Source organism: Egretta garzetta, unplaced genomic scaffold, assembly GCF_000687185.1.
Source record: "Egretta garzetta isolate BGI_Z169 unplaced genomic scaffold, ASM68718v1 scaffold405, whole genome shotgun sequence".
NCBI lineage: Eukaryota > Metazoa > Chordata > Aves > Pelecaniformes > Ardeidae > Egretta > Egretta garzetta.
This window is the reverse complement of record NW_009259854.1, coordinates 1,384,486-1,409,687: the sequence shown is the minus strand read 5'-3', so window position 1 is coordinate 1,409,687 and position 25,202 is coordinate 1,384,486. Positions and strand designations below refer to the sequence as shown.

Here is a 25,202-nt window from a genome sequence, read left to right as displayed (position 1 = left end):
GACCTGGGGGTACTGGTTGACAGCCGGCTGAATATGAGCCAGCAGTGTGCCCAGGTGGCCAAGAAGGCCAATGGCATCCTGGCCTGTATCAGGAATAGTGTGACCAGCAGGACAAGGGAAGTCATCGTGCCCCTGTACTCGGTGCTGGTGAGGCCGCACCTCGAATACTGTGTTCAGTTTTGGGCCCCTCACTACAAGAAGGATGTTGCATTGCTGGAGCATGTCCAGAGGAGAGCAACCAAGCTGGTGAGGGGTCTGGAGCACAAGTCATACGAGGAGCAGCTGAGGGAACTGGGGTTGTTTAGTCTGGAGAAGAGGAGGCTGAGGGGAGACCTGATCGCCCTCTACAGCTACCTGAAAGGAGGCTGTAGTGAGGTGGGGGTCGGCCTCTTCTCCCTTGTAACAGATGATAGGACGAGGGGGAATGGTTTGAAGCTGCGCCAGGGCAGGTTTAGGTTAGATATTAGGAAAAACTTCTTCACTGAAAGGGTTGTCAGGCTCTGGAATGGGCTGCCCAGGGAGGTGGTAGAGTCCCCATCCTTGGAGGTATTTAAAAGAAGGATAGATGAGGTGCTTAGGGACATGGTTTAGTGGTGGGATGGCAGGGTTAGGTTAAAGGTTGGACTCGATGATCTTAAAGGCCTTTTCCAACCAAAGCGATTCTATGATTCTCTGATTCTATATCATGCATTTATTTGATGTTTTCCCTACGGACAAGAAGCAACAGACCTTACATTAGGGTCCTGCAGGCTGGAGGTCTTACTGGGATTTACAAAAGATGTCTCTTCTTTCACAGCCTGTTAAAAGAAGAATCCAAAGTTTAGTACAACATTCATACGCTTAGGGTAATAAAACTGTTTATTAAAGAAATATTCCTGTAAGCATTCCAGGAAACTGCAGTACCTAAAATGCCTACTCTGCCCAGATTTAAAAGGCACAGAAATTTTTTTTTTTCATCTCCTACATCTGAGATTCACTGTGATGAGCTACAATGTACAACATGCAGAGCAACTGTGTTAGGAAGAGACTGGATGGGGATAACAGAGGAGAAGGAAAGGAATGCTGACATTTATGGTTCCTCCAGAAAGCATTTGAGCAGAAATAATAAAAATCAACCCAACCAAACATACTGTAGTTGAGTTGTTCTTTTAATTGGAGTAGAATAAATATTTATGCAGCTACTCAAAATAGTGATGCCAACTTTTCATTCAGCCTTTGAAAAACTAATTGAAAAATGGGATCCCCTATACATAATCACACTGTACATGCAATTCACAGAAAATCTCTCCCACTCCTGCTCTCTGCTAAATTACAGAGTCCTGTCTCTCACATACCATTTGCATACAGAGCTGAAAATACTAGTATTGCAAAATGACATACATGAAAATTGCTTGATTACCCAGGAAACACCCAGTTCGGGCAGGTGTTGGTAGATTATGCTCTTCAACTGAGATGCAGGGTTCCACAATCCATGTCTAAATGCCAGTGTCAGCGCAACACCACACCCCTCTACAAAAAATACTGGCTGAAGACACAAGAGTATCTCCAAATCAGTAATGGACTTGGCAGGTCTGACATTTCCATTCTGCTTAAATGGACAGAAGGGAACTGACACGGTTCTAAGACAGACCGATTTTTCAGTGTTCAATATCTGAACCAGAATAATTTGAGGCCATCGGTCCAGATCAAACTGAATTAAATGTGTCAGTCTCATCCTTTTCAAAAATTAGGAGCCAGGTTCCTTCAAACCCATCAAATACAAATCAAAGGATTTTACAGGCATGTAAATATGCTGTAAATTTGATGTGAGTCCATCCATTCAACACAAATTGATACATTCCATTTGAGGGTACCCATAAGAAAAAAAAAAGAAAATCAAAGCTGAGTTTCTCCTATGCCTTAGCAACAAAACTACAAAATATCAGTAGGGATGCTCAGTGCTTGGGGAAATTGCCCAAGCTGTGATAGTTTTAGGTTCATTTCCCCCTTGTGCCAGAGAGAACAAAACCCCCATTGCCACTTCCCAGGTCATTATTTACCATCAGCCATGGTGAGAACAGGCTGTTCTAGCTTGTGCACACAATTAACTGTATGGGCAATTAAACTGGAACTACTGGGAGCCTGGCAGAAAGCAAACTCTGTCCTGGGCCTACTCCAGCCCAGGCAAGTACCGGAGGTGATGGATTAGGGACCATTTTGAGATAAGTCCCTCTGTAACCCTTCCCGTTAGTTGTTGCACCTTGTATATTGACACCAAAACTCTCTGAGGGGACCCTCTGAACCTCATCAGCAGGTTTGTCCCTTGCCTAGGGGCCCAGTTTACACAGAGGAAGCTAGTTTACTCAGAGGAGAACAGGATCAGCAGTAGGTACTGGAGACACACCAACATAGTGCTCTTATGTATTTGGGTTTAACTTTCCTCAGCCAGAGGTTTCCTCAGTCCTGAACAAATGCTCTAAACATTAAGGAGTCAGGCAAAAGTGAGACATAATCCCACCATCATCACCATGATAACTCAGCCACCAAATGTTTTGCAGCTAAGGTTTTCAGTGAATTAGCGTCACACTGTGAATAATTTCAGGACCAAGAGTGCAATTTTAAATTTTTAATATATTCATAACGTTAAGAAATTTAGCTCAGCTCTACAAAACTTTTATTTTTACTGGTCTTCTAGTAGCTCTGTCAAGCATACTGTTTATTCAAAATCTAGTGCTTTCTTGAAAGGAAAGAAAATGGGATTTAAGGAATTGAGAAAAAGCATTGAAAATCATTAAAATCATTCTTTTTTGGCATAGATGAGCACTGAAGTAGTATTTCTTTGTTCTACAGAAATTATAATGCTTTTTATAAAGCTGTTGGGTTTCTGAAAGCTGTAAACATGAATCCAGCTGTCAGAAACTTGATACACAGTCTCTTCTTCCATGCTGATGACTTAACAACATTTTATTGTTAAGCCTGACAAGCTAGTTGCTTATTATATGTCAAATTGGCTACTTTTTAAAACCATAAATTTTGCTTTATTTCAATTTTCACCAAATTAATTGAGCTGCCTTTTAAGATGCACTTGAACACAACAATAGGAAGGAGAATACAGAGATCAAAGATGCAAGGCAGGGGCTGTGACCAGAAACGAAATTATGAAAATTACACCTACTTAAACACTATAAGCCATGGACCTCATTAGCCAGTTGAGAGGGCTTCATTGTATTAGGGACAGTATTCACTGTCCCTAATAGCTGACCCTTGCTCTGTGACTGCATTACCACTCTCTTTTGCCTTCCCTGCATTGGAAGGCTAAGCCTGCATTTGAAGAAGTGGTGTGTTCCTAAACGGCATGATCAGCACCCTGAGGAACTTCTCTTGGTTTTAATTTTCTCCATTATTACTCATGTTTTAGAGAACAGAAAAGAATCCTGTGCCCACAAGTATAAGTATGGCAGACCAGTGAGCAAGTAATCCCACTCTAAACTGGAGGGAGAGAGTGAGCATGTAAAGAAATGGAGATACCTGAACAGCCTCAAGGTGATGCAGGCACGCACACCGGGTGCCACGGCTAATTAGTGCCACACATGAATAAGGTTGGGCTAATTCTCCTTGCCCTGTGCCTCTCCTCCATGCCTATGGATGAACAGACATAGGAAGATGTTGTACTTGCAAACATTTCTGCAAAGGGCTTCAGTCTTCAGGAACTGTACCACCCTTGCTTTACTTGTTGGCTTGTTGGGTTTTGGTTGGTTGGTTGGTTTTTCAGAGGGAGGCCAGTCAGTCAGCAGGTGACAGTATGCTTCTTTTATTTTTCCTCCTAACTCAGCAAATCACACTCACTAACCCCACAAGGACTTCCTCAGATTTACAGAAAAGGTGTGAATATAAAACAAGGGTTATGCCTGTACATAACTCTCACAATATAATTCCTTGATGGTTTGCCTTCATTTGAAAACAAGACCATGTGCTATGGCCAGGATTTGGGTTTCCACAGGAGGATGCCCTCCATCAGTAGAACAAGGGAGTTTAGACAAGGATAGCAGGAGGTACCTAGTGGGGAATGTATATGGAGAGCTGGGCAGGGCTCTGTCACCCCCAGAAAGCCCAGCACTGAGCTGTGCAAGAAGGACAGAGCCAGCAGGATGGAGCTGCTCAGATCTCCTTAACTAAGGCAGATTCTCCCCTCACCCAGAGGCTGCTGCTCTGAGAGGGGGAGGTTTCAGGGCATAACAGACCTGGAAACTTCATTTATACAGGAGCAGATTCATTTCATAATTACCCAAAGAGAAACAAGCTGGCTCTTGTGGCTACCGTACTGCAAAACAAACAAAATTAAAGGTCGAGCCATATAATCCATCCACACAATGCCGTTCTCTATTCTTACCTGCACTGGGCCCACAGCAAAAGAACAATTATTAATGTTCCAATTTCATATGCCATTAACTTTCTGGATGGTGTTAGAAACAAAGGTAAAGCATTACTTTATCATACTAGAGACAAGAAACATACCTGGACAGAAATGCCATTGTACAGCCTCTCTTCATAGATGATTGCTAAGAAAGACTAGTTTCACCAAAAGAATAAAAGAGGAGAAAACCATCTAAGTAATATCAAATTTTGCCCACAGCTGCCTAAGCAATCTACCTATGGGCTTCCAGGCTGATCCTGACAGTTTTCAGACTGCTTTTCAGTCGACTCCTGAGCACCCATAACCCCTGACGCTGTCCTGGCAGCCAGGTCCTTTGGAGCCTTAGAGAGGGGGCGGATGCTCCAGGGACACTACATCAGACACTGCTGAGCTTTCCAGCAGGGGTGGGAACACTTTCTCGCCTGTAGGAGCAACTCCACATATGAATTCATAAGCCCCGGTGGCTGGATTTAACTAGTGAACAGCAGCTCCTTCTATTTTCTTCTGAGGGAAGAGCTAGCCCTAGGATGATGGGGAACAGGACCCCAAAATGAGAATTGGTTGCACCGGGCATGTACCAAGAGGAAGATCACAGGGAAGGCACAACTTTGGCTATAGCCTTTTGTGCTTCTATACAGATGACTAAATCTGGCTGGGACTGTGGGGTGGTGAGCCCCCAGCAGGGCACCGGGCAAGGCAGGCTGTGTTCTTCAAACCTCAAGCAAGCACCTTGGGGAGCTAGTGCCCTCTGTGCCTCTCCTCCATCACAAGGGGCATCGCTGCAGCTCTCACCCCATCTGATCCACGATAGGAATATCTTGAATCAGCAAAAAAAGACTGCATGAAGAATCTGATCACTGCAGCCAAGGGAGGGGGGTGGTGTGTCAGGTTCTCATCTGAGAAAGACGAGGGTCTGGAATGCTCATATAAAACACATGATGTCTCCTATTTAGCAATTTCACAAAGTTACCAGTTACAGAAAGGAAGGGGGAGCAACACAGCTTTCACATATTTGGAGATCTTCAAAGATAAGGAAGCAATGGCTCTCACTGCAGTGGCCTGGAAGTACTTCTCTACCTTGGCTCTTTCTGGCTCTGCAATGATGCTAAGGAGGCCCGAAGCATACAAGATTTTTCAGCTCTTCATCAACATTTTTTTGTTTGTCAGCCACACTGATTGTTGGCTGATCTCATTAGATAATACAGGCTAAGCAACTCATCATCAGGAAGAATGCCCTGCCAAGGTAAACCTACTTTGGTGATTTAATATGTCAAATGTATCCTTTCAGGCAGAAAAACATCATGGTTCTGTCTCCTGGGAACAGACTACTCTGTTTTTCCCCCTCTGAACAGGGCCTGGCACCATGTGCCTCCTGGGCTATGGCGGGGCTCCTCCACATCACCGCAATTAACAGTACTTGTCTCATCATGCACTAGCACTTACAGGCATGCCAGCTAGGAGACATCGCTGACATACCCACAATGCATTGTCACAGTCTTGCGACACCACTGCCACATTTGCCTCCAGTACCCCAGGGAATAAATTAAAGATTTCCCTTTTCCCACATTCTGTTTATCTAAATCCTCCCTTCCCTTCTGTACCTCAGCAAGGCTGCTGCATCATTTCCTCAGCTCCCTCCATGACTTTGAGGTATCATGGCTGACACACTTCTAATGAGCTGCCATGTATCATATATTGATCATCCTGGCCCACACACATTTGAAATTCTGTATTTTTATGCCTCTGACACCCTTCATTTCCTGTGGCCTCGCTTTTAAAGTTGAGCAAACCTGTTTCCCCGTGGTGACAGAACACAGAGGATTTGAAGCTGAGCCAGTTTTAAACTCCATTGTTATGAGCAATTATAACTGATGCGATGTTGCGCCCGCTGCTGTTCCAGCCGAGAGCCCCAGTGCAGTCGCTTCTTTTTACTTAGCCTGAAATTCGCCAGTCAGTTTATTGCTCATTCAAGTGGGTGACTAACAGCAAGAGCTTTAGCAAGGAAGGCATCGTGTACATAAGGAGCCGTGCAAGCTTCCCCCACAGCCTGAACACCTCAGCTGTGACCTGTTATACTCAAGTAATTCCAGTTTTAATCTCTGTGTGAAGACTGTCAAATTGTGCAGCAGCTCTGTGCTGTGAATAAGGACGGGCGGAGGGAGGGAGGAAATGAGGAGAGGGAAGCAAACAGCATCTAATTCATGATGGAAAGAGGTTAAAATGTTGGAAAAGCTGATCCTTTCAAGGTACTTAAGTCAACATCTAGTGAAAGCCAAGAACTCCTCTGGGGATCCAGGATTGGTTTAAGTCCTATTATAAGAAAGATCGCATAAGATTATAAATCCTCAAGTGTCTTCCCCTCACCTACTCTATTTTCATTCATGACCTGATTAGGGTTTGAATCCAGATCCCCTTAAGTGAATAAAGCTCCAAAGACCCAGCTCACATAAAGATAGTAAATTTTTTCTAGAAATACAAGGCAAAAGCATACGGACCTTTAATATGACAAGTCCTTATACTTCAATCTTTCCTTAAAGGAGACAGCACAACGAAAAAGGCAAAGAATCATCAAAAATGTAGCGAAGGCAGATAGCACTGTGAGTCACCTCGCTTATGCACCCGTTCTACCATAAATAATGCACAGATCCCAGTCTCATTTACATTTGCAGCCATGGCTTGCACCTATGTAGAGAGCACAGGCTGCAGGGTGACACCTGTACCTGTGCACGTCCTCAGACATTTTCTGTACCAGTCCGTTCCTTGAGGCAAGTCTAGACACCACAAGCAACTTGCACTTACTCACTTACTTGCTATACTTAAGCAAAACGACGTGATCATTGGTCTGTACCTGTTTCTAGGACAGGGAGGAAAAAGAGAGATGGCTATCGACCTGGCCTAAAAATTTACATGTGTATAAGCTTGTGAAGAAAGTTAGTGTGTGAAAGGGGCTAGGGGATTGAACGGCCCTTTGTTCAGTGTAAATGTCCCTTTGTTTACGGAGAATCAAGGCAGGGGAATCAATTGCTCAAGAACCCAAACCTGCCTGATAGAAGATACCTCTGGCCAGCCAAGAGTTTCCCTTGAGGTTGATAAAGCAGAAGCAAATGGCGTTTTGTATGCCTTTTCTAAATAACTCTGCATCTCCAAACTACCCTTTCCCACCACTTTTTTCTTAACAACCAACCCATAATGCTCAGTGAGGAACAGCTCGGTGGTAATGTCACCTCTGCTTGCCTTCCATAAACTGCACTGCAAAAATGTATCTTAAAAACGGGCTTGGCGTTCCCTTGCCTGCAGACAGAGAAAGATGCAAGTAATGCAAAAACCAGTTGCAGTAGATATCTGTGAGTAACAGGATCTCAGTTCCTTCCCTGTGCTAACCTACTAGACTCACATCAACTCAAGGATTTAGGGAAGCTTGAGTAACAGGTGGGGAATACAAACAGGCCTTGTAGAAGACAAACTACTAGAACACAACACACACTGCCCGCCAAAAGAAAAAGCCCTGCTGAGATAGCTGTACGTTTGCTCAGGAGCCTGTGCTTAATTCTAAGGATAATTAGGATTTGCCTGGAGCCAAACTGGGCATAAATAGCAACCGAAACCTGCTAGTATCTTTCCTCCATCAGCTGGGCCATGAACTGCTTGGCAAAAGGGACTCACAAGTCATCTGATCAATCACAGCATATCAGCACTGACTCATGCACGCTGCAAAGGGGTTTTAAATGCCAGGGAGAGCTGGTCTTTTGTATTCTGGCAGCTCCTTACTGCTGCTTTATACCACTCCCTCTCCAATGAAGAGTCTGGAATAAATGCAAAAAAAAGGAAGAAAAAAAAAAGGAGAAAAGATGTCAGTTGCTTCGTAGTGTTTAGTGCTCCCCTGGAGCTTAATTATGTGGGAATTGTGATATGCAGTCTGTCAGCTAGAAGGTGGCAGATCCCTGTGGCACGGTTTGAAAGGTGTGTTGTGAAATACTGCTCCTTTGCTCTAAACCTATAGATACTCTATGGCATGCTCTGTGCAAACCACAGGTTCCCACAGTTGTGTGTGGGTTCCTCACGTTTCTCACCTGTGGTGCCTGCAGCAGTGTGCTCCTGGATTCAGCTTCCAGAATCCCCATGCACACTGTAGTTTGATTCTCCAGCTAGCAGAATGGCACAGAAGTATTTCCATCTTCACCAAATAAACAAACTCACTCGTGTTAGTTTCGTGCTGCTCTATAACTCTAAACCACATGCAGGGCTCAGTGATCGACACCATAAACTTACAAATTTTCTGTCTCTAAGTCAGGACCACAACCATGGGAGATGGTGTATTGCTCCCTAGGAATGCAATAAACAGCTCTTCAGCATAATTCTGAAATGAAGCAGTGCAGAGACCATCTTCCAGAATATATTTTCAAATGTACTGCATAATTTTCCTGGTTTTTTTTTTTTTTGAAACCATAATCATTGGAATAATTCATTTCTAAGGCTTTCTCTTGTGTTGGTGTCTAGCTGCCATAAAGAAAGAAAACTACAGAAAATTTCCTGTCCCAGTTTATATTTTCCACTTGCAAACATTCACTCCATTCTCAGAATTAACAAGGAACAGCTGTTTCTCCTACTACATGCAGGAGGTGCCTTCATAAACTTGTCACATCCTGATGTTAGTAGCATATGGTATTGAAAATATTCCCACTGCTTAGAGAGGGAGCTGTTACAAATATTTCAAGCAACAGTTTGCTAATTTTGGATCCTATCCTACACTGCACCGATATTTTTCTCATGCTTTTACACCTAATTGTATAATGAAGATGCCTCATGAAGTTTCATAAAGGATGAGTTAGACCATGGATTTTTGGGCATGTTTTAAAAATATATTGGTAGATACTCTACCCAGCCTTTAAAAGACCATTTAATTTCAAATTGTGTGTGCATAACACAGAGTCTGGTTCTTCCTTCTTCCTTCTACAAAGAAGAGAGGAGCAAATCCTCTTTTTTTTTTTTTTTTGTGATACCATAAAATAAAGGAAAATCTATGCTGTATATGAGGAAAATCAGTCTGTCTTGGTTTACAGCTTGAGGACTATAGGCTGTGCTTTACAGAACCTAGATATATGTCTTGCCCTGGCTGCCTTGTAAGTTGAAATATGACAGTACAGAAAACAAGAGATGAGAAATTGGAGTCTTAAGAATAAGGCCAGAAGGCAGGACTTCTCAGGGATTTAATATTGAACTGGCATCAAAAGATAGAATTGGGCAGAGGATAACAGGGTTAGTCCTGCAGATATACTGGGCAGCAGGATATGTCAGATGGGGCCAAAGAGGGGCAGATCACAGGATCCCTGGGGTAATACATGGAATTAAAAGTTGTCTTCCATGAAGAAACTATTTCTTATCTGCTCCCTCAAAAGGATGCTGCAAGTGTCTCTGGGCAGTGTAATGCCATCCTGCCTCACTTTTCCCAGAGATCACTGAACTGCCACTGGAAAATGCCTTAGCCGCTGGTATTCAGCTAATTGCTTGGGTTGGGGGAATAGAGAAGATAACTGGGTGGTTTTATCGGGGCCTCCTGTAGCCCTCTCCCTCCTCCCATTTTCTATGTGATAGATGGTGTGTTTCTACTCATTCCTTCACCCTGGACCTTACCCTTCCCAACGCTTTTCTAGCCACAGCTTCTTACTGTAACAGCTGACCATTGGCTGCCATTTGCCATTTGCAGTGTTATCTGGGAAGGGTAATCTTCTATACTTGACAGGAGGGGAGCTCAAGTGCAGAAGAACTCATCTGTAGTTGTACAAGCAATTTTGTGGCTAAGCAGAAGGATTTCCATGATTAAGGTGACATCCTAACTTACTGGCTATAACTCCTAAGCCATATGTTGTCAACAGTGTAGGCTTCAGGGGTTTCAAATCGAACTGTATGCCATTATTTTTCCACAATATGGGCTGTCCTACAACAGGCTTGCTTCCCCTTCTCCCTGAAATCGTAAGAGTTTTCTCACTGGGGCCAGACCTACAGACAGGTACTTAATTCAATCTGACTGCTAAAGCCTTGTGCAAAACAACACAGGTAAGAAGGAAAAAAGGAATGCTTATCTTGCTCTGAAACTTACTTACAACATTGCAGCAGCTAAAGAATACAGTTATGGCATGCATGAAAGAGCAATCCAGGATGTTCTCCCTTGGAAAGCCTTGGGGTGAAAAATTAAGGCAGGGCAGGTGAACTGAGAGACGCATATGTTTAGCACATTTGCTGTCTTGCCTTACTAATGTCGTTGCCGAATGCAACATCACACACTGCTTCCAATCTTTAACTATCCAGTCAAACATGACCATTAAGCATATTCAGGAGAAAATACAAATGTGGGAAATAAACTATGACATCCTGTAGAAAAGACACACAAGAAAAAGAGGGCAAACCCAAGGGCAATCAAACAAGAAACGTTGCATAAAATACAGTTGATACAACCCAGAATTCAGAGAGGTGAGAGAACTGCTTTGAGTAAAAACTAAAAGAAAAAAACCCAACCTCCTCCCCCCCATGCTCTCAGATTAATGGTTTCTGTTCTTGAAATCTAGGGCAGTCAGAATAACCAAGTTTTGATACTTCCTTAGGTCTAGCTAGACCAGATGTAATCTAGTGCTCAGATGAAAGATCTGCCAGGGAACAACAAATACACAAAGATGATTGTTAAGAAAATCCTTTGCAGGGCAAGTTGACCTGATATGTTATTGTGAAAAGAAACAAAGTGATGGAAACAACAACATAATTTGTATTCAAAGGGAATAGCACGCACAGGGATACCACAGGACCTTGGGATATGAATCATACCAATCTTTCTGGTTTTGCTTTTGTTCCTAAAGCATTCTATTTGGCTTTATTTTTGGCACAAATGGCATTATATTTTGTCCACAAATTATGCTTGAAAAGAATCACATATTTTAGGCTTCACTTAGATTTACCTCTGATTGGGAAATTAACTTTTTAGTTTTAGCAGTTTTCAGCTAGACTAGCTAACATTTCACATTCAGGCATCTAATGTTAATCCCCTAAAATAAAGGCTGCATCTGGATGCATAGATACTATCTTTAGAACACCCTTAACTACAGTTTCCATGAGTGGTGGGTAGCCTCAGAAAACTCCAGAGGTTATTGTTTCTCAGCTACAAAGTAAGTAAAAGCTACAGTGAAAAAATCAAAACATGGAGATTTCCTGGGGCCTTTTCTCCTATTTTCGCAGCCTGTCTCAGCTGAATTCATGTCAGTTAGGACGAATTTCCTACTTCCATCCTATCAATCATTTTGAGTCACCTGAAGAAACTGTATAGCAGGTAGAGAAAGCTAGGTCAATGTGGATACTTGAGGTAAAATAAGGTGCTTCCTCAGGAATGTCGGGATTTTTGAGAATTGGTGTAAGGTATGCCAAAACTAGAAAGGTGAAATATTAAACACAGGTTACCTGGGCTCCTACTCTAAAAGCAGCTTCCACTTGAGCTTTAAGGATGTTGCACTTCATATGGTCAGGTACAGAAGAAGGTGACACAGGGGCATGAAGAGTCTTTTCAGACACTTTCTTGTCTTCACCCTAGATTTAATATAAAAGACAAGCACAGTGGCATATATTAGAAAGATAAGTTAGCAAAATGGTCAAAGGTCACATTTTTATTTGTAACAACTTGATTCAGCAATATTGGATAAAACCTCTATGTTCATACCCTGATAGATACATCTTGCAGTACAAATATTTAAAAATATTTAATGACTTGATACAATTTTTGGGATGGAAAAAGCCTCAGGGAAGCCTCAGTAATAGAAGCAAGAAACCAATGTGGAGGGAAGATATATGGAAAAAGCCCAGCCAGGCCCTGGAGTGGTTGCCCAAACCTGTGATCACACTGAAGAAAGAAAACATTGTCTCAAAATATCCCACAGCAGGCAGAAGAAGGAAAAGTTCACAACACTCGACTATAGCGAACATAAGAATGTAAAGGGGCTGTGCAAATTTAACCAGGGGGCTTTGAAGGGATCTCCATGTAACTGCAAACCAAGGAGAATATCCTTCACGAGAAAGAAAAGAAAAATCCATGGAGTTTAAGTATTGTTGCTGCTGTTTCCATTTTATGTCAACCCCTTACCTATGCAGTGATCTGGATCAGAAATCTAAAGCCTGAGGACAGCTAGTTTAGTGACCTGTTCAAACACGACCTAAAGGCTTTGTGCCTTGTACAAACTACATCCAGCAGAAATGCCAGCATGAATAAACCTCCCATGCAGAACAGAAAAAAAAGAGAAAACAAAAAGGACAATGTAATACTAATGTATAAATGAGCAGCATATGAAAGACACCAGGATTGTAAACGTGAACTCTTAAACAATCAAACAGTAATATCTGATATATTTTTAAAGAAGAATTGAGCAATGGCATAACAGCCATTGCAAACGTTCTTAATTCTTCCTGAAAATGTGACCTGAATTACAACTGAGTAACAGCCTAGACTATGCATTCATTTTCCACTCTCACTGCTGCGAAGAATGAGTGGTCGCATACACCTGGACAGAACAGGTATGTAATGCTGTCATTCAGATTTCAGCCAAAAGAGGTACAAGGCATCAGTAAAGCAGGTCCAGCGCATCCCTGAGGTTCACCTCTGGCAAAGTATTTCGAGACAGAACTGGTCATTATTTGGCCACTGAAATTACCGTATGATTCGCCCTTTAACTTCAAAACCTGCCTCCTTTATCCCTCCCTCTGCCCTCCCCCATGGCATCCCACTGGCTGAGGGTAACTGCTGTCTTACTGACTCTTCTCTCAGGTCCACGAACAATCACAGACAAAAGGGAACATCAAGATTTGGGGGATGCTTTCTGTAAGTGGAGCAAATCACAAATGCAATTATATTGCCTGAGGAAACTGGTCTGCAAACACTGGGGAAGGAAAGAGCCAGACCTCTGCAGAACTCCATTCAGATGGCAAGATATTTCTCATGTGTAAGCAAAGTTGGTCCAGCAGACTTCTGCACCCAAAATGCCATAGCTGCCAGGTATGATTTATGAACAACTGTCTGTTAAAAGATTGCTCATCATGAGATTTTTTCTCTGCCCAATTTCTAGTAATTGCTAGATGTTTATTTGCCAAGCCATATTTGCTGTTTTTAGTAGAAGATATTTTTGGACTTTCCATTCTCCCCACTTTCCTCCTAAGGGAAAAAGGAAATGCTTAAAATGAATAGTGACAGCATCTAGCTGGAGCAATGTATGGAACTGTAGTCATCTATTCAGTCTTGAATACGACAGTAGCTCTGGCAAGCATATGAAAAAAACCCATGAAATATTTGTTTGTCATAGGTGTTTTTTCCAGGGTACTCATGAAGCTGAGAAGTGGAGATGCACAAAGGGACAAAATTAGCTGTAGAGAAAGCACAACTTTTCCTTCACCAATAGTCTTGGTAGTCATGGTGCACCACTACACACTTTAAAAGGGCTGTTATTATTGGCAACTTTTAAGTGTATTGATTTCTAACAGCAGAAAGAACAATGCACTAGGCACTGGCATTTCTAAAGGCCAAGCAGAAAACCTCACCTTTGTTTTAACACTGGATACTAATTAAATATCGTTTCAGTCAAGCAAGATTAAGCAACTCTATTTTACTAGCTAAATCAAGACAGCTGATACTTTTTTAGGACACAAGCTGGTTTCGTAACCTGAAAAGTTCCGAAGTCCCATCCATCTGCTATTCTGATGGATATGCATATTTTTTAGTCCTTACATTCTTCCTTCCCTGCCCAATTTCCCCATATTGACCAAGAGCAAGGGCTGTCCTGTAGCTGGGAACCCTCAGACGACTCCATGTATTGGAGACTGTCTCCAGTGCAGGATCTGATGTGCAAGTCTCACACTGAGAATCTCATAACTTGAGATGTCCAAACGCTGATGCTTGCTGACCTGGCCAAAAACGGAAAGCTGCTGCTGGAGGTTGCAGACTTCTTAGGAGCCATTTCTGGGCATTCAATTCTGCTTTAGCCCTTGTTTGGGTCACACTTTAAGGGTTTCACCTTCAAGCAAGCAAAATTTGCTTTGCTTGCACCCCAGCAGGAGCTGCAGCACTTTCCGTGGCTGATTGCACGTGAAGAGCAGACATTACTGCAATTGCTGCTTGGCCTCGTCCTGCTCACCAGATGCTGAGCCAGCAGCCGAAGGCCACCACCTCCCCCTGCCCCAGTAGAAATGCTGACTGCACACAAACCCCATATGGGGCTTGGGAGTGCTCGACCTGACCCAGATCTCCTCGAGCTTCTGAACATATGTGAAAAGGCTTCTTTGCCAGCCTGCCTTGGCAACGACGGACTTTTCTGCCACAGCGCAGCACATCCTGAGTCATTACTGAATTCTGCTCTCACATAGCTGATTAGCTGAGACTATTACACATATAGTCACTGGCACTGAAGATCCAGACTAAAAGTGATCTCAAATCATAGAACAAAGTAGCTCCACCTTACTGCAGACTATTAGCACTTCTACAAATCTACACAACTTCCTATTCTTCCTTAATGCCACTAACTTTTACATATAAGACCATTCATCCCCCAATTTAAACCTAAAGTATGATTGCCATCAAGAAGGCAAAAGGAAAAAAAAAAAATTCAGGATTGCACAAAACCATGCAGTACCTTTGGTAGTTCACTATTTTATAAGAAAATCAAAGATCTAAAACCCGCCTGCACTAGGGATCTCTATATAATATTGCTGCAAGAATGAAAGCTGTAATCTATTTTGCTGTATAATAAAGAAATCTTGCATTTCCAGAATCCTTATTGCTTGCAGTGATGAGTGAAGCATAAAGATAGCAGATGGGTATTCAATTGTTGTACCAGTTTGGCAGTTATTAAATTTTATTTTCATTTATAAACTAAGAGCATTCGGTGTGGAATTCATTACAAAACTAAACATGGCATAATGTTAATGAAACTTCCAATTTTATAATTTCTTATTATGTAATTCCAAAGAATCTGAGATGCCCTCTTCAAGTGAATGTCTGAGAGTCCAACCTAAAAAGAAATAATCTTCTTGCTTAAAATTGCAATCTAAACTCACCCTAAAAGGTTTAGAAATCAGGAAAAAAACATTGTTAATATACCTGATAACACTCCAGTTTTCCATCTCCAGTTCTGCTGGTGCTAAGAAATAGTAATGTGTTCACATCACTTTCACCATTGATGCAGAACTTTTATTTTTCCAGAGAAGGAGAGCACTGGAGAACTGCATTTAAGTGGGTTTGATAGAAGTTGAACAAGCTCAGATATATACACATAAAACTAGATGCCTTTTTTTCTTGTTATAATTGAGGTCTTAGGTTTGCTTTTCTCCTCCCAAACATTTACTTTAAATTCAATTACATTTGCTGATACTAGAACTGAAGGCAGGTTTGTACAGTATTAGATAATGATGACACCAGCTTCAGTTTGCAAAGCTAGCTGAATATTAAGTACACATACAGAATATAAAAACATTTGCATGAAACACAGCAATACCACTCCTGTACTTAACATTTTCATTCTCTCTGATTTAAAAGGTTCATGCTTTCTTCCACATCAAACTTTGTACCAAGAGCAAGATTCATGATCTTTTGCCTCTGTGAATTTATCAATAGTCTCTTCTTAGCCAAACAGTATGTTTAAAATACTTATTTAGCTGGAGATGTCTGAAGAATAGAATTAATATTTTGTTTAGGAATACAGGTCTATCCTCTGTTGCTAGTCACCACTACTAGTGGAAGGTAAAAATTTAATTAAGACAATATAGATATATAGATTCTGAATGCACATTAGCTATGTAAGGTCAAACCCTTTGGTTTCCTGGGACTCAACTACATCTGCAAATATGCATGAAAATCTACAGACTCTTTTGCCCCCTTTCCGCCGGGAGTTCTATTGAATTTTTTCCATGTGATGGCTAACACCAATTACGAACAGATAACATAATGGTAAGACCTGTGTGATTATGTGTTATTCTTATTTGAGGCAAAGTTTGCAAGCAGAAGCTGCATCTTTTATTAGAAAAATACATTTGGAAAAACAAACAAACAAAAAACCTCTTCATTAAGCTGTCAGACACACAAGACCTTCCTCAGGTCAACTATCAGTTGGTCTAATGAAAGATACAACTCCCAATAAACCTTGTTATGCTTATATCCTTGGAGCAAATCTCTTTAGTTCCTGGTATCAAATTTATTTTACAAAATGCTATTGCTTAATATTATTAGATCCTGCCTCTGTCAGTGCCAAGCTTCATGATAGCCTTACTGGGTCATGGTAGCTGTGTTTCCCGGGGTATACCCTCTGATCAGTGTATCACACAGAAGAGTCTCAGGTAGATCAACAACATAAGCACGTTTTGTGAGGTTTTTTTAAACCACAAATGATTTTTGGAACTGCAGTAGCTTTTGTCTTTGCAGTTGTGCACAGGGCAGGTAGTTCCACAGCTTTTTTGCAAGTGGCACCGTTTGCAACCAAGTCAGTAGTGTGACTGGGCAGCCCTGTGATATGGCATGGCCATGTCAGCAAAAGGCCATCAGCTTTAAACAGAGTTTGCAAAGCCATTGAGGGTCATCAGGCTCACTCTGAAACTTTTGCGATCTGCCTGCAGCTTTGTTTTACTAGGCTTAGCTGTAACAGCAATAATTTTATATAGAAAACAGTAACACAAGCAGTTATTCTTTGTAGAATGAGATATTTATGACTAACATAATGCTGCAGTACAAAGCAACACACGGCTGGTATGATAACAGAGGCCTTCAGAAGTGGAGACACAGTGGGTTGTGTATAGATGAGCACAGGCATAGGGTGATAGCGCAAGGGGCACAGGCTGGCCCCGGAGACCCCAGAGTTATAAACCACTCACCAATGTCCAGTTAAAGAAATGCAGACCTGGGACTAGAGAAAACCGGTTTTAGGGGCAATGAGGAGAGCAAAGATATAGTATCTAGCATATATACGTAAAAGCCACCACGTACAGTAAACCTGGGTGTAATGTGGAGATGCAGATCAATGCAGAAAGACCAAGGTGTAAAAGCATGTTTGCAAACATACAAAAGGACCTCAAGTGGATCCTAGAGTGAGGAAGAAGAAACCATGAACATGAACATCACCAACTCTCCCTCTGCCCCCCACCGGAATGAAATCACCAACCTCAGGACCCAGGGGTGTAGGGGAAGGGTGAGAATAACACCAGGAAAAGGTGCAGAAACAATTTGAACTGTATTAGTATTCTTTCTTTTTATGCAATAATTACATCTTGAGTAATAATTACTGGACTCCCAAGATTTCAGAAATGCTAACAATACATTCTTGGCTTTATGTTTGCACACACACGGAGCAAAGGGGGGGATGGGAGAACATATTTTTCTGAGGAAAGGCTTGCAAGAAAGAAAATCAGAAGTACATTCACAGCTACAACACTTAGGTTTGTCTCTGCCTGGAGATTAAGGAGTCCACTAGCACTAAAGGGCATGAAACGCATGTCAAAACTGAGTTTTATCATTCAGTAGGTGGACAGACACGTCCGCTGTACCAAACATCTTTGGAAAAGTGATCAGGCACATCCATTCATCATTCCCATGAAACAAAGTTTGCTGTAGCGGACAATCAAATTAATTAACTCCTGAATCTAATTTACCCAATTTCTTGTTAATTCTCCTATGGGTTGATTATTAAGCCTGACAAATTCCAGCCCCAAAGCACTTTGCTTGAAAAAATAATAATTAGCAACAGGAAGAGAGGGAGCGAACGTTGGGACCTCACAATAGATGTGGAAACCATTGGTTTATTTTCAGAAATAGAGCAAATGAAGCAGCTTCATAACTGCTTCACTGGTTTTGTTCAAGCACAGTATTTCAGAGGATGCAAAACTAGGGAATAAAAAGCACTTAGCAGAATAGAAAGTGGTGCAGGAGAGCTGTTAACATTTCATTTTTTTTGCCAAAAACTAGACACACTGACCACTCATTAAAATCTGTTCACTGCTGGACTGAGTAGCTAGTTAACTACCATAACCAAAGGAGCCTTAGAGGCCACACTCGTAGCAAAAAGTGCTTGTCACAGTTCAGGGCTGTTCAATCCTGCCTAACCTGCCCCGCTGTCTTTGTGCTGGGCAATGCTCCACAGCATTTCAGCCCAGGATTAGCCCAATATTTACAGCATGACCCTCTCACTGGAGAAAGTGTCTGCTGAGGACACTCTGGGCATGTTTCATGTACAGTTTTCAGATGGCTCAAAATGGCAATTTTAATAATTTTTGAGGGACTGGCCTCCTTTGCATTCACATGGTAATCGCTGTTCACGGGATTGCTGCCCAGCTCTTAAACCCAAACCCTCTATGACTGCCAGGAGAGGGTTTTCATTAGACAGCCCATGTCTCTAGCCTTGCCTTCTGCTGAGCTTCTGCCAGAAACTGAAGCATTTAGCAGCTCTTGGTGCTCCTTGCAAGACTTTTTCATCAGCTAAACCCTGAATGATGGAAGTCTCACCAGAGCAGACACAGGCTGCATTTATTGTGAAGCACCAACTTGCTGTGATACTGGGTTCTGCTAATTAATCCTTAAATAAATAATCCATCTGACTGTGGACAAGATTCTAGAGCTGTCAGGACCAGCCAAAGAAAACCATTTATTATAGAAGAGTTGAGCTCTCCCTCCACGGATTTTCAGAGAAGAAAGAGCGAGAGAATCAGAGGTCAGGCTTTGCCAGGCAGAAGTCGCAGGGACTCTATTGGGACTACTTGCACAGTACGGTGGAATACAGGACCGAAGTGTTTTAAGCTTTCATTTAAAGAAAGAAAAAAGGCCATAAATCTACTCATTTTGAGATCATGAGGGTACCACTGAGATCATCTGTTTGGATCCTCTGCGCAACACAGGCCAGACTGGTTTATCCGCTTGTGCGCTGTGGTCAATGTGGAGAGAGTCCTCTCACTTCTTCACTTCAGCCCTTTATATATGCCAGGCTGAGCTGTCAATAAGCTCAACAGCATAGGACTGCCCTTTAAAGCATATTTTGGACACTGCATCGAAGTGAATGTTCCCAGCTGGGGTTAAGACAGAGTATCAGTAATGATATCTGAAGTACAATGCTCCTCTCACAAGACCTGGGTATTCACTGGATGAATCTCTGAGATGGATAATTTTCCTTTGGCAAACTATGTCAATGCTTAATTAGCTTTGCCTATAAAAATGGTACTTATTACCAGTTAAAACTATTTCTAGAAAAAGAACTTGAGAGATGTCCACGGGAAAAAGATGACTTCTTTTCCATTTCACCCCAGTTTGGCTACTTTATGATTTAACTTTTTATCCCCACTCAAAACAACCAGTCAGACAAAATGACAGCTCCTTGCAGTTGATAACGAAACGGATTTGGGAAAAAGTCTACAATATTCCGCCTTTATTTGTTAATTCAGAAGTCTCCAAAGGTCATGACACAGGTCATTGCCTCACAACCACATTCACGAGGCATAAGGCCTGCAGTCCTTAGCTGAACTTCACCACCACTCCATGATGCACCTTAACACAGTTCTTCAAGCAAATCTTCATGACAGAAAATCCAGTGCATCTTGGATTAACTTTAATTAACTAGAATGTTGAAAAAAATATTCCAAGGTTTCATTTATTAGAAACACCCAACTCACTGATTTTCAGCCTTGACTTCCATCTCCTGGATTCTCTTATCCAGAAAAAAGAATGAGTATGCTATATAGACATACAGCCCCTTTGTGCTTGTATTTTTGATAGACTTTGCCACCTCCCCTTTGATTTTAATTTCCCTAACACTTGTTGAAATAGTATCAATAACAAAAGGCTGCCTGTAAAGCCAAGGTAAAGTAATTTAATTGAGTTCTCCCTTGAACTGACAGAAAACTCTCAAAACACCATGTTTCTTTTAACAGGCCTGTATAGTCACTGGAGGCCCAGGCCCACTTCATTTAAGCCCACAGCAATGCTCTCATTGACTTCACTGGGTTCAGCTCAGCACTGATGTGGTTGCAAAACCACAGGTCCAGGTCTCTGTGGCTCTACCCAGACTCAGCTCAAGGCACCCCACAGCACAGGCACAGTGGATTTTGCCTCACATGGATGCAAGGAGCCACCAACCTGGTAGCCTCTGATCTCTGGCAGAAACAGTGGGACACGGCTGTTTTGCCACCCCTGCAAAAACTCACTCATAAAACACCCACTAACATCAGATGCCAGGGGAGTTTTAAGACACAACACAGACTCCTCATGTAGAAAAATAAGATTTATTTTTTTTTATCCCTTAAAGTGTCGTTATTTTTTTACAGCTCTGGGCTGCCTAGATGACTAACTCTTCACAACTAACCTAAAACTACATCGTAACATTGTTGCAGCAGCTTCTGAAATTTTAAAAGGCAAAGTTGAAGGAAATGCTAAATCTAAAAACCAAACCCCAGTCCCATAAGGAGATGGTGAGAGGTGATTAAAAAGCAAGCCAGTTGCAGATGAATGTTGATTTGAATTGGAGGTGAAAAGGCAGCAGCTCTTGAATATGAAGTGACAAAGGGACTCTGACATATATATGTAAAAGTATATATATGTATATGCTATACCTTGTTCATGCTGACGTGCAGGGCTGGCCATGGTCCAACTACCTTCACACTCTCCGTTTCTATTTTCTTCAGATGAGAAGTTTCATCATAAAGAAGGGGAAGTCCTGAGCTCAGTTCTAAAAGATGCCCAAAAGAAAGAAAGAAAGAAAAAAGCACAGTCTGAAGAGAGGCTACAGAAGAACCGCGGAGCAAGACACTCAGCTGCATTCGAAGAGACGGCGGTGAGCAAACCCCGTAAGACCATCTAAACCCATTCATAATTATGCCTGTTGGGTCATTTTCCCCTTTTCTATTTAGAAAACAATTCCTCCCCCTCCACCTTCTCTCCTATCCCTACATTTCATCAGGGCTTTTGCCAGCTTTGGGCTAGATACTTCTCTCCTTACACCACCCTGCCCCCCTCAGTATATTCTAAAACTCAGCTGACACCAGAGGGATTATTTATGCAGCCAAGGTGCCACTCTCAGAACGTGTGATGTGTAAAGAGATCAGAGTATAGCTTTTGGCTTCTCTCAAACATCTTTATTTATATGCCAGCCTCCTTAAGACTGTTGTCGGGAATTTGCTGTGCTTTGTCAACAGAAATTGTGAGCAAACCACCGACACAGAAAGACAAGGAAAAATATTTTTTGAGACAGCCCTGAAAGGTCTCTGCCAACATCTTGGGGATGGTGTGGCATATATATGTATGTTTGCAAGTCCTCTGAGAAAAATGAGCTTCATCATGCGATGATTTAACAAACCCGTGTGTCCTCCTGTGGTTTTTTTTGCCATGGATTCTAGGTAATAACAGTTGGGAACAATCCAGTAATCTCTGGAGTCTGATTCGAAGCCCCCTGAAATCAATAAAAACCTTGCACTGACTGCAGTTTTGTTTGGATGAGGTTCTTAAGCTGTCCTAAGAATATTAAATATTACTCACTCAAGATCTAATTCTACAGCTGTTTAAATATACATTAAGGGCTTTGCTGACTAGAGACAAACTGCTAAAACCAGCTTATAGGGATATGAGCAAAAAGCTGGTCTTGGCATTGATGAAACATTATCAGACCCTGAGGTAATAATGTCCTAGAAGGGGTTACAACATCAGCATTGACCTCCCCTCGGTGGTCTCTCATCACGAGTTAGTGATGCCAGAGTTCGGCATTTCTCACATCATAGCTGCTTCCATGGATGTGAGACTGTGAAACTGCCTGATGATATCCGGGAATAAATTATCACAGCCAAAAGATAAGACATCACTTTTTTTTTTTTTTTTAAGAAACAGTCATTCTATTTTCCTGTTGAGAAAGGGAGGGAAAAAAGTGCCTTACTTAAATTATTCAAGTTTGCTACAATTTAAAACTGACTTTTAAGCTGGTTTTTTGTTTAATGGGAGAGCTCATCACAGCAAGCTAGCCAGTTTAGTTTTTTAACTCAACCTTGAAAATAGATTAAAAAAAAGGCAAAAAAATGGGAGTTCTACAAAAGGCATACATTTCCTGAGTCAGCATTAAGTCTTGGCAAAACCAGGCTTTCATTTCAAGAAAGGATCTGGCAGCACTGTGGTTTTTCAAAGCACTGTTTTCAGCCTGAAACTCAGTCTGTGTTACACCATTCTCTGCTCAGGGTTACACAAGGACTTTTGTAGCAAGCAGTTCGGAAATAAAGGCTGTCTCTTTTTTTAAGTGACAACCTGCGAGCTCTGCCCAGAGTTCAAGAAGCAAGCTGGGCTTCCTCTTCTCGTTTGTCATTTTCCATCATAAAAATTCTGTGAGGTACATTGCATACTTGTTGGCATCTGCTTTCGGGGATAGCCCCAGTTGCTGCCGGTGGATCTGCTCACGCGCACCTGGTAACCCATGCACGACGCTGCCGTGCCAATTATTAGGCTTAGCGAGAAGCTCACCCTCTCTATGCGGTGCTGGGGCTGTAAGGCTAACTGCTGTCCCTGGGACTGGGATTCTGTGAATACACCGGGGGAAGATCTGCTGCAGAAAAAGATATGATCCCTGTACGTTAGCTTTGAGGTGAAGGGCAGCATCGCAAACACAATAATCAGGCTCAATGCAGGAAAACAACATCTTCCGCTGAACTGCCTTCATAAACACACATGTCAGGTTTGCTTCACCGGGTTTCATGTCTTCCAGTAATTGAAGCAGACAAATTACTTGGAATGTGAAAAATCAGGCAGGTCTGGCCTGGGTTTGTTTTCTGTAACAAAATCCCAGGCTGTGTGCTTGCTGAGAAACATGCACCAGCATTTAAAGGGAACCTTGGCCAGGCATACTCTCATTTCCCTCTCTCCTGCCCATGTCCTGCGAATTGTGCTGGGATTTTGGTATTTATCAGAATAGGTGCAAGTGGAGGAAAGGCAGATGCTTTCTCCCTCTCTTGACCTGATACTGGGTACATGTAGGTGACTCACTCCACGTTCCATTTCAGATGAATTTAAAACGGCCTCAGAGCTCAGAGATGAGTCTGGTCCATAGGAACTGGAATAAGTCACAAAACACCCATGCTCCCTTGGAAAACCACGAGGTAGCTGAACTGAAGTGCTGGTGCGCACAGCCTCACAGGGAAGCTTCCACTAGGAAAGCCTACTCCCCCCATGAGGCCTTTTGACTCTCCAGGCATTTCCACTTGAGGTATTTTGGTCACAAGCATGCTCTTCCCCGAGAGCGTTCCCAGGTTAGTAACCACTTACTTCCTAGAAACGCTTTCCCAGCAGTGGCCTTTCCACGTGGCCTGGAGCCAGACATCAGTCCCCCATGCCCCCAGGTTCCTGACGCAGACCCCCGACAGTGTCTCCTCGCTGCCTGAGTTTTCTTGTCCCGCACACTCTGCCACGTATGCCATCCCTAGATAACCGACTGACGGCCCAGCGTGCTCCTAACCGTTTCAGCACGTACGCTATGAGCCTTTTCCACTGGCTGTCTACGAGACAATTTTCTCAGCTGAAATAGCCTGAGCAGCATTTAAAAGGATCCATGAAAAACCAAACAAACCCACTGAGCACCAACCTTGAAAAGGAGCCCAGACCGGTCACCCCAAACTGCAAGCGAGTAACTTTGACTCGGCATTTTAAGGCAAGCAGTCCTATCTGTACCGTCACCATTCTAATGGCGCAGACAACAGCCTGAGCATGCCAGGTCTGACGCGGCATGCCTGTGTTAGGATAAGCCAGCTTACAGAGAAGCACGGGATGCAAAACCACCTGAAAAACTCAGCTGGATGCAGCCGGCGTGCCCGCACCACGGCCTCCCCTCGGAGGTGCCCCTGTCCCTCTCTGCTCCCTCGGAGAAACCGGGAAGTGGCATTTGGCACTACTGGCAATAGGCCATGTCAGGAACCAGCACCGACTCCCTTTTCTCTAATCAAATAGCTGGCATGAACCAGCCATAAGCAGACAAAACGAAGAGAGAGGTAAATCTATCTCCAGGGGTAGGTGCTACGTGCATGCCTCAGCTGCTGGAGCCCCCTTCAGAGCATCGCCGCAGCCCAATGGGCCAGGGAGGCTGCGCCCCCTGAGTGGTGCGGAGTTTGGGGGAGAGAGCTCGCCCCCACCATGCCCGGGGGGGACAGACACAGCCTCCTGGGCCCCACGTTTTATCTCGCAGGTGACACCCACTGGGGCACAAACAGAACCACTCCTGGTGTTTGCCCTTACACTTTCCTAAGCTTTTTCTAAACTTATTTCAGCAACGAGGAGGAGTAGGAAAGCAATGCAGCCTCAGAGGAGAGCCAGACACGGAATAAACACCCTGTGCTGTGGGGGTTTTGCTGTTGTTTCTTTAATCACCCTCTGCTCTACGGGTGGGCCCGGCTCGGCAGGGCCCATGGCAGGGCTGTGGAGAACTGGAGACCGGCCCTGCTGCCGTGCCTCTGGGGCAGGGGTTGAAGATCTGGGGGGTGGACATGGGGCCCTGGGCAGGACAGGAAGAGCCCCCAGGAGGCGACAGGGGCAGTAGGGCCTTGCAGTGTCCTTGGGGCTGGGACGCTCGGCAGCAGCACAGCTGGCTCTGACCGAATTTCCTGGCACGCTTCAACTCTAATTTGGGAAAGAAAAATACGGGCTGGCACGCACCCCCAGAAAGGACACCGCCTCCTGCTGCACCAGGCTGACAGCCCGGGCCAGGCCTTCCAGCTCAGCCTCGCCAGCAGCCCTCCGCCGCCAGCGCTCAGCCGCTGCTCATGGCTGGCCCTCGCAGGGCCGCGCGGAGCCCTGCGC

At 43.3% G+C, this 25,202-nt stretch overlaps 1 protein-coding gene across 1 annotated transcript in view; it reads right to left on the bottom strand.

Moving 5' to 3' along the window:
• EPB41L4B (erythrocyte membrane protein band 4.1 like 4B) overlaps window positions 1–25,202 on the bottom strand; it is a 123,373-nt gene that overhangs the window by 46,088 nt on the left and 52,083 nt on the right. The window contains exons 17-19 of the mRNA XM_035895469.1: window positions 20,993–21,108; window positions 11,837–11,962; window positions 730–797 (exon numbers count right to left, since the gene is read on the bottom strand). Of these exons, the coding sequence (XP_035751362.1) occupies window positions 730–797; window positions 11,837–11,962; window positions 20,993–21,108 (310 nt within the window). The remainder of the gene's footprint in view (window positions 1–729; window positions 798–11,836; window positions 11,963–20,992; window positions 21,109–25,202) is intronic.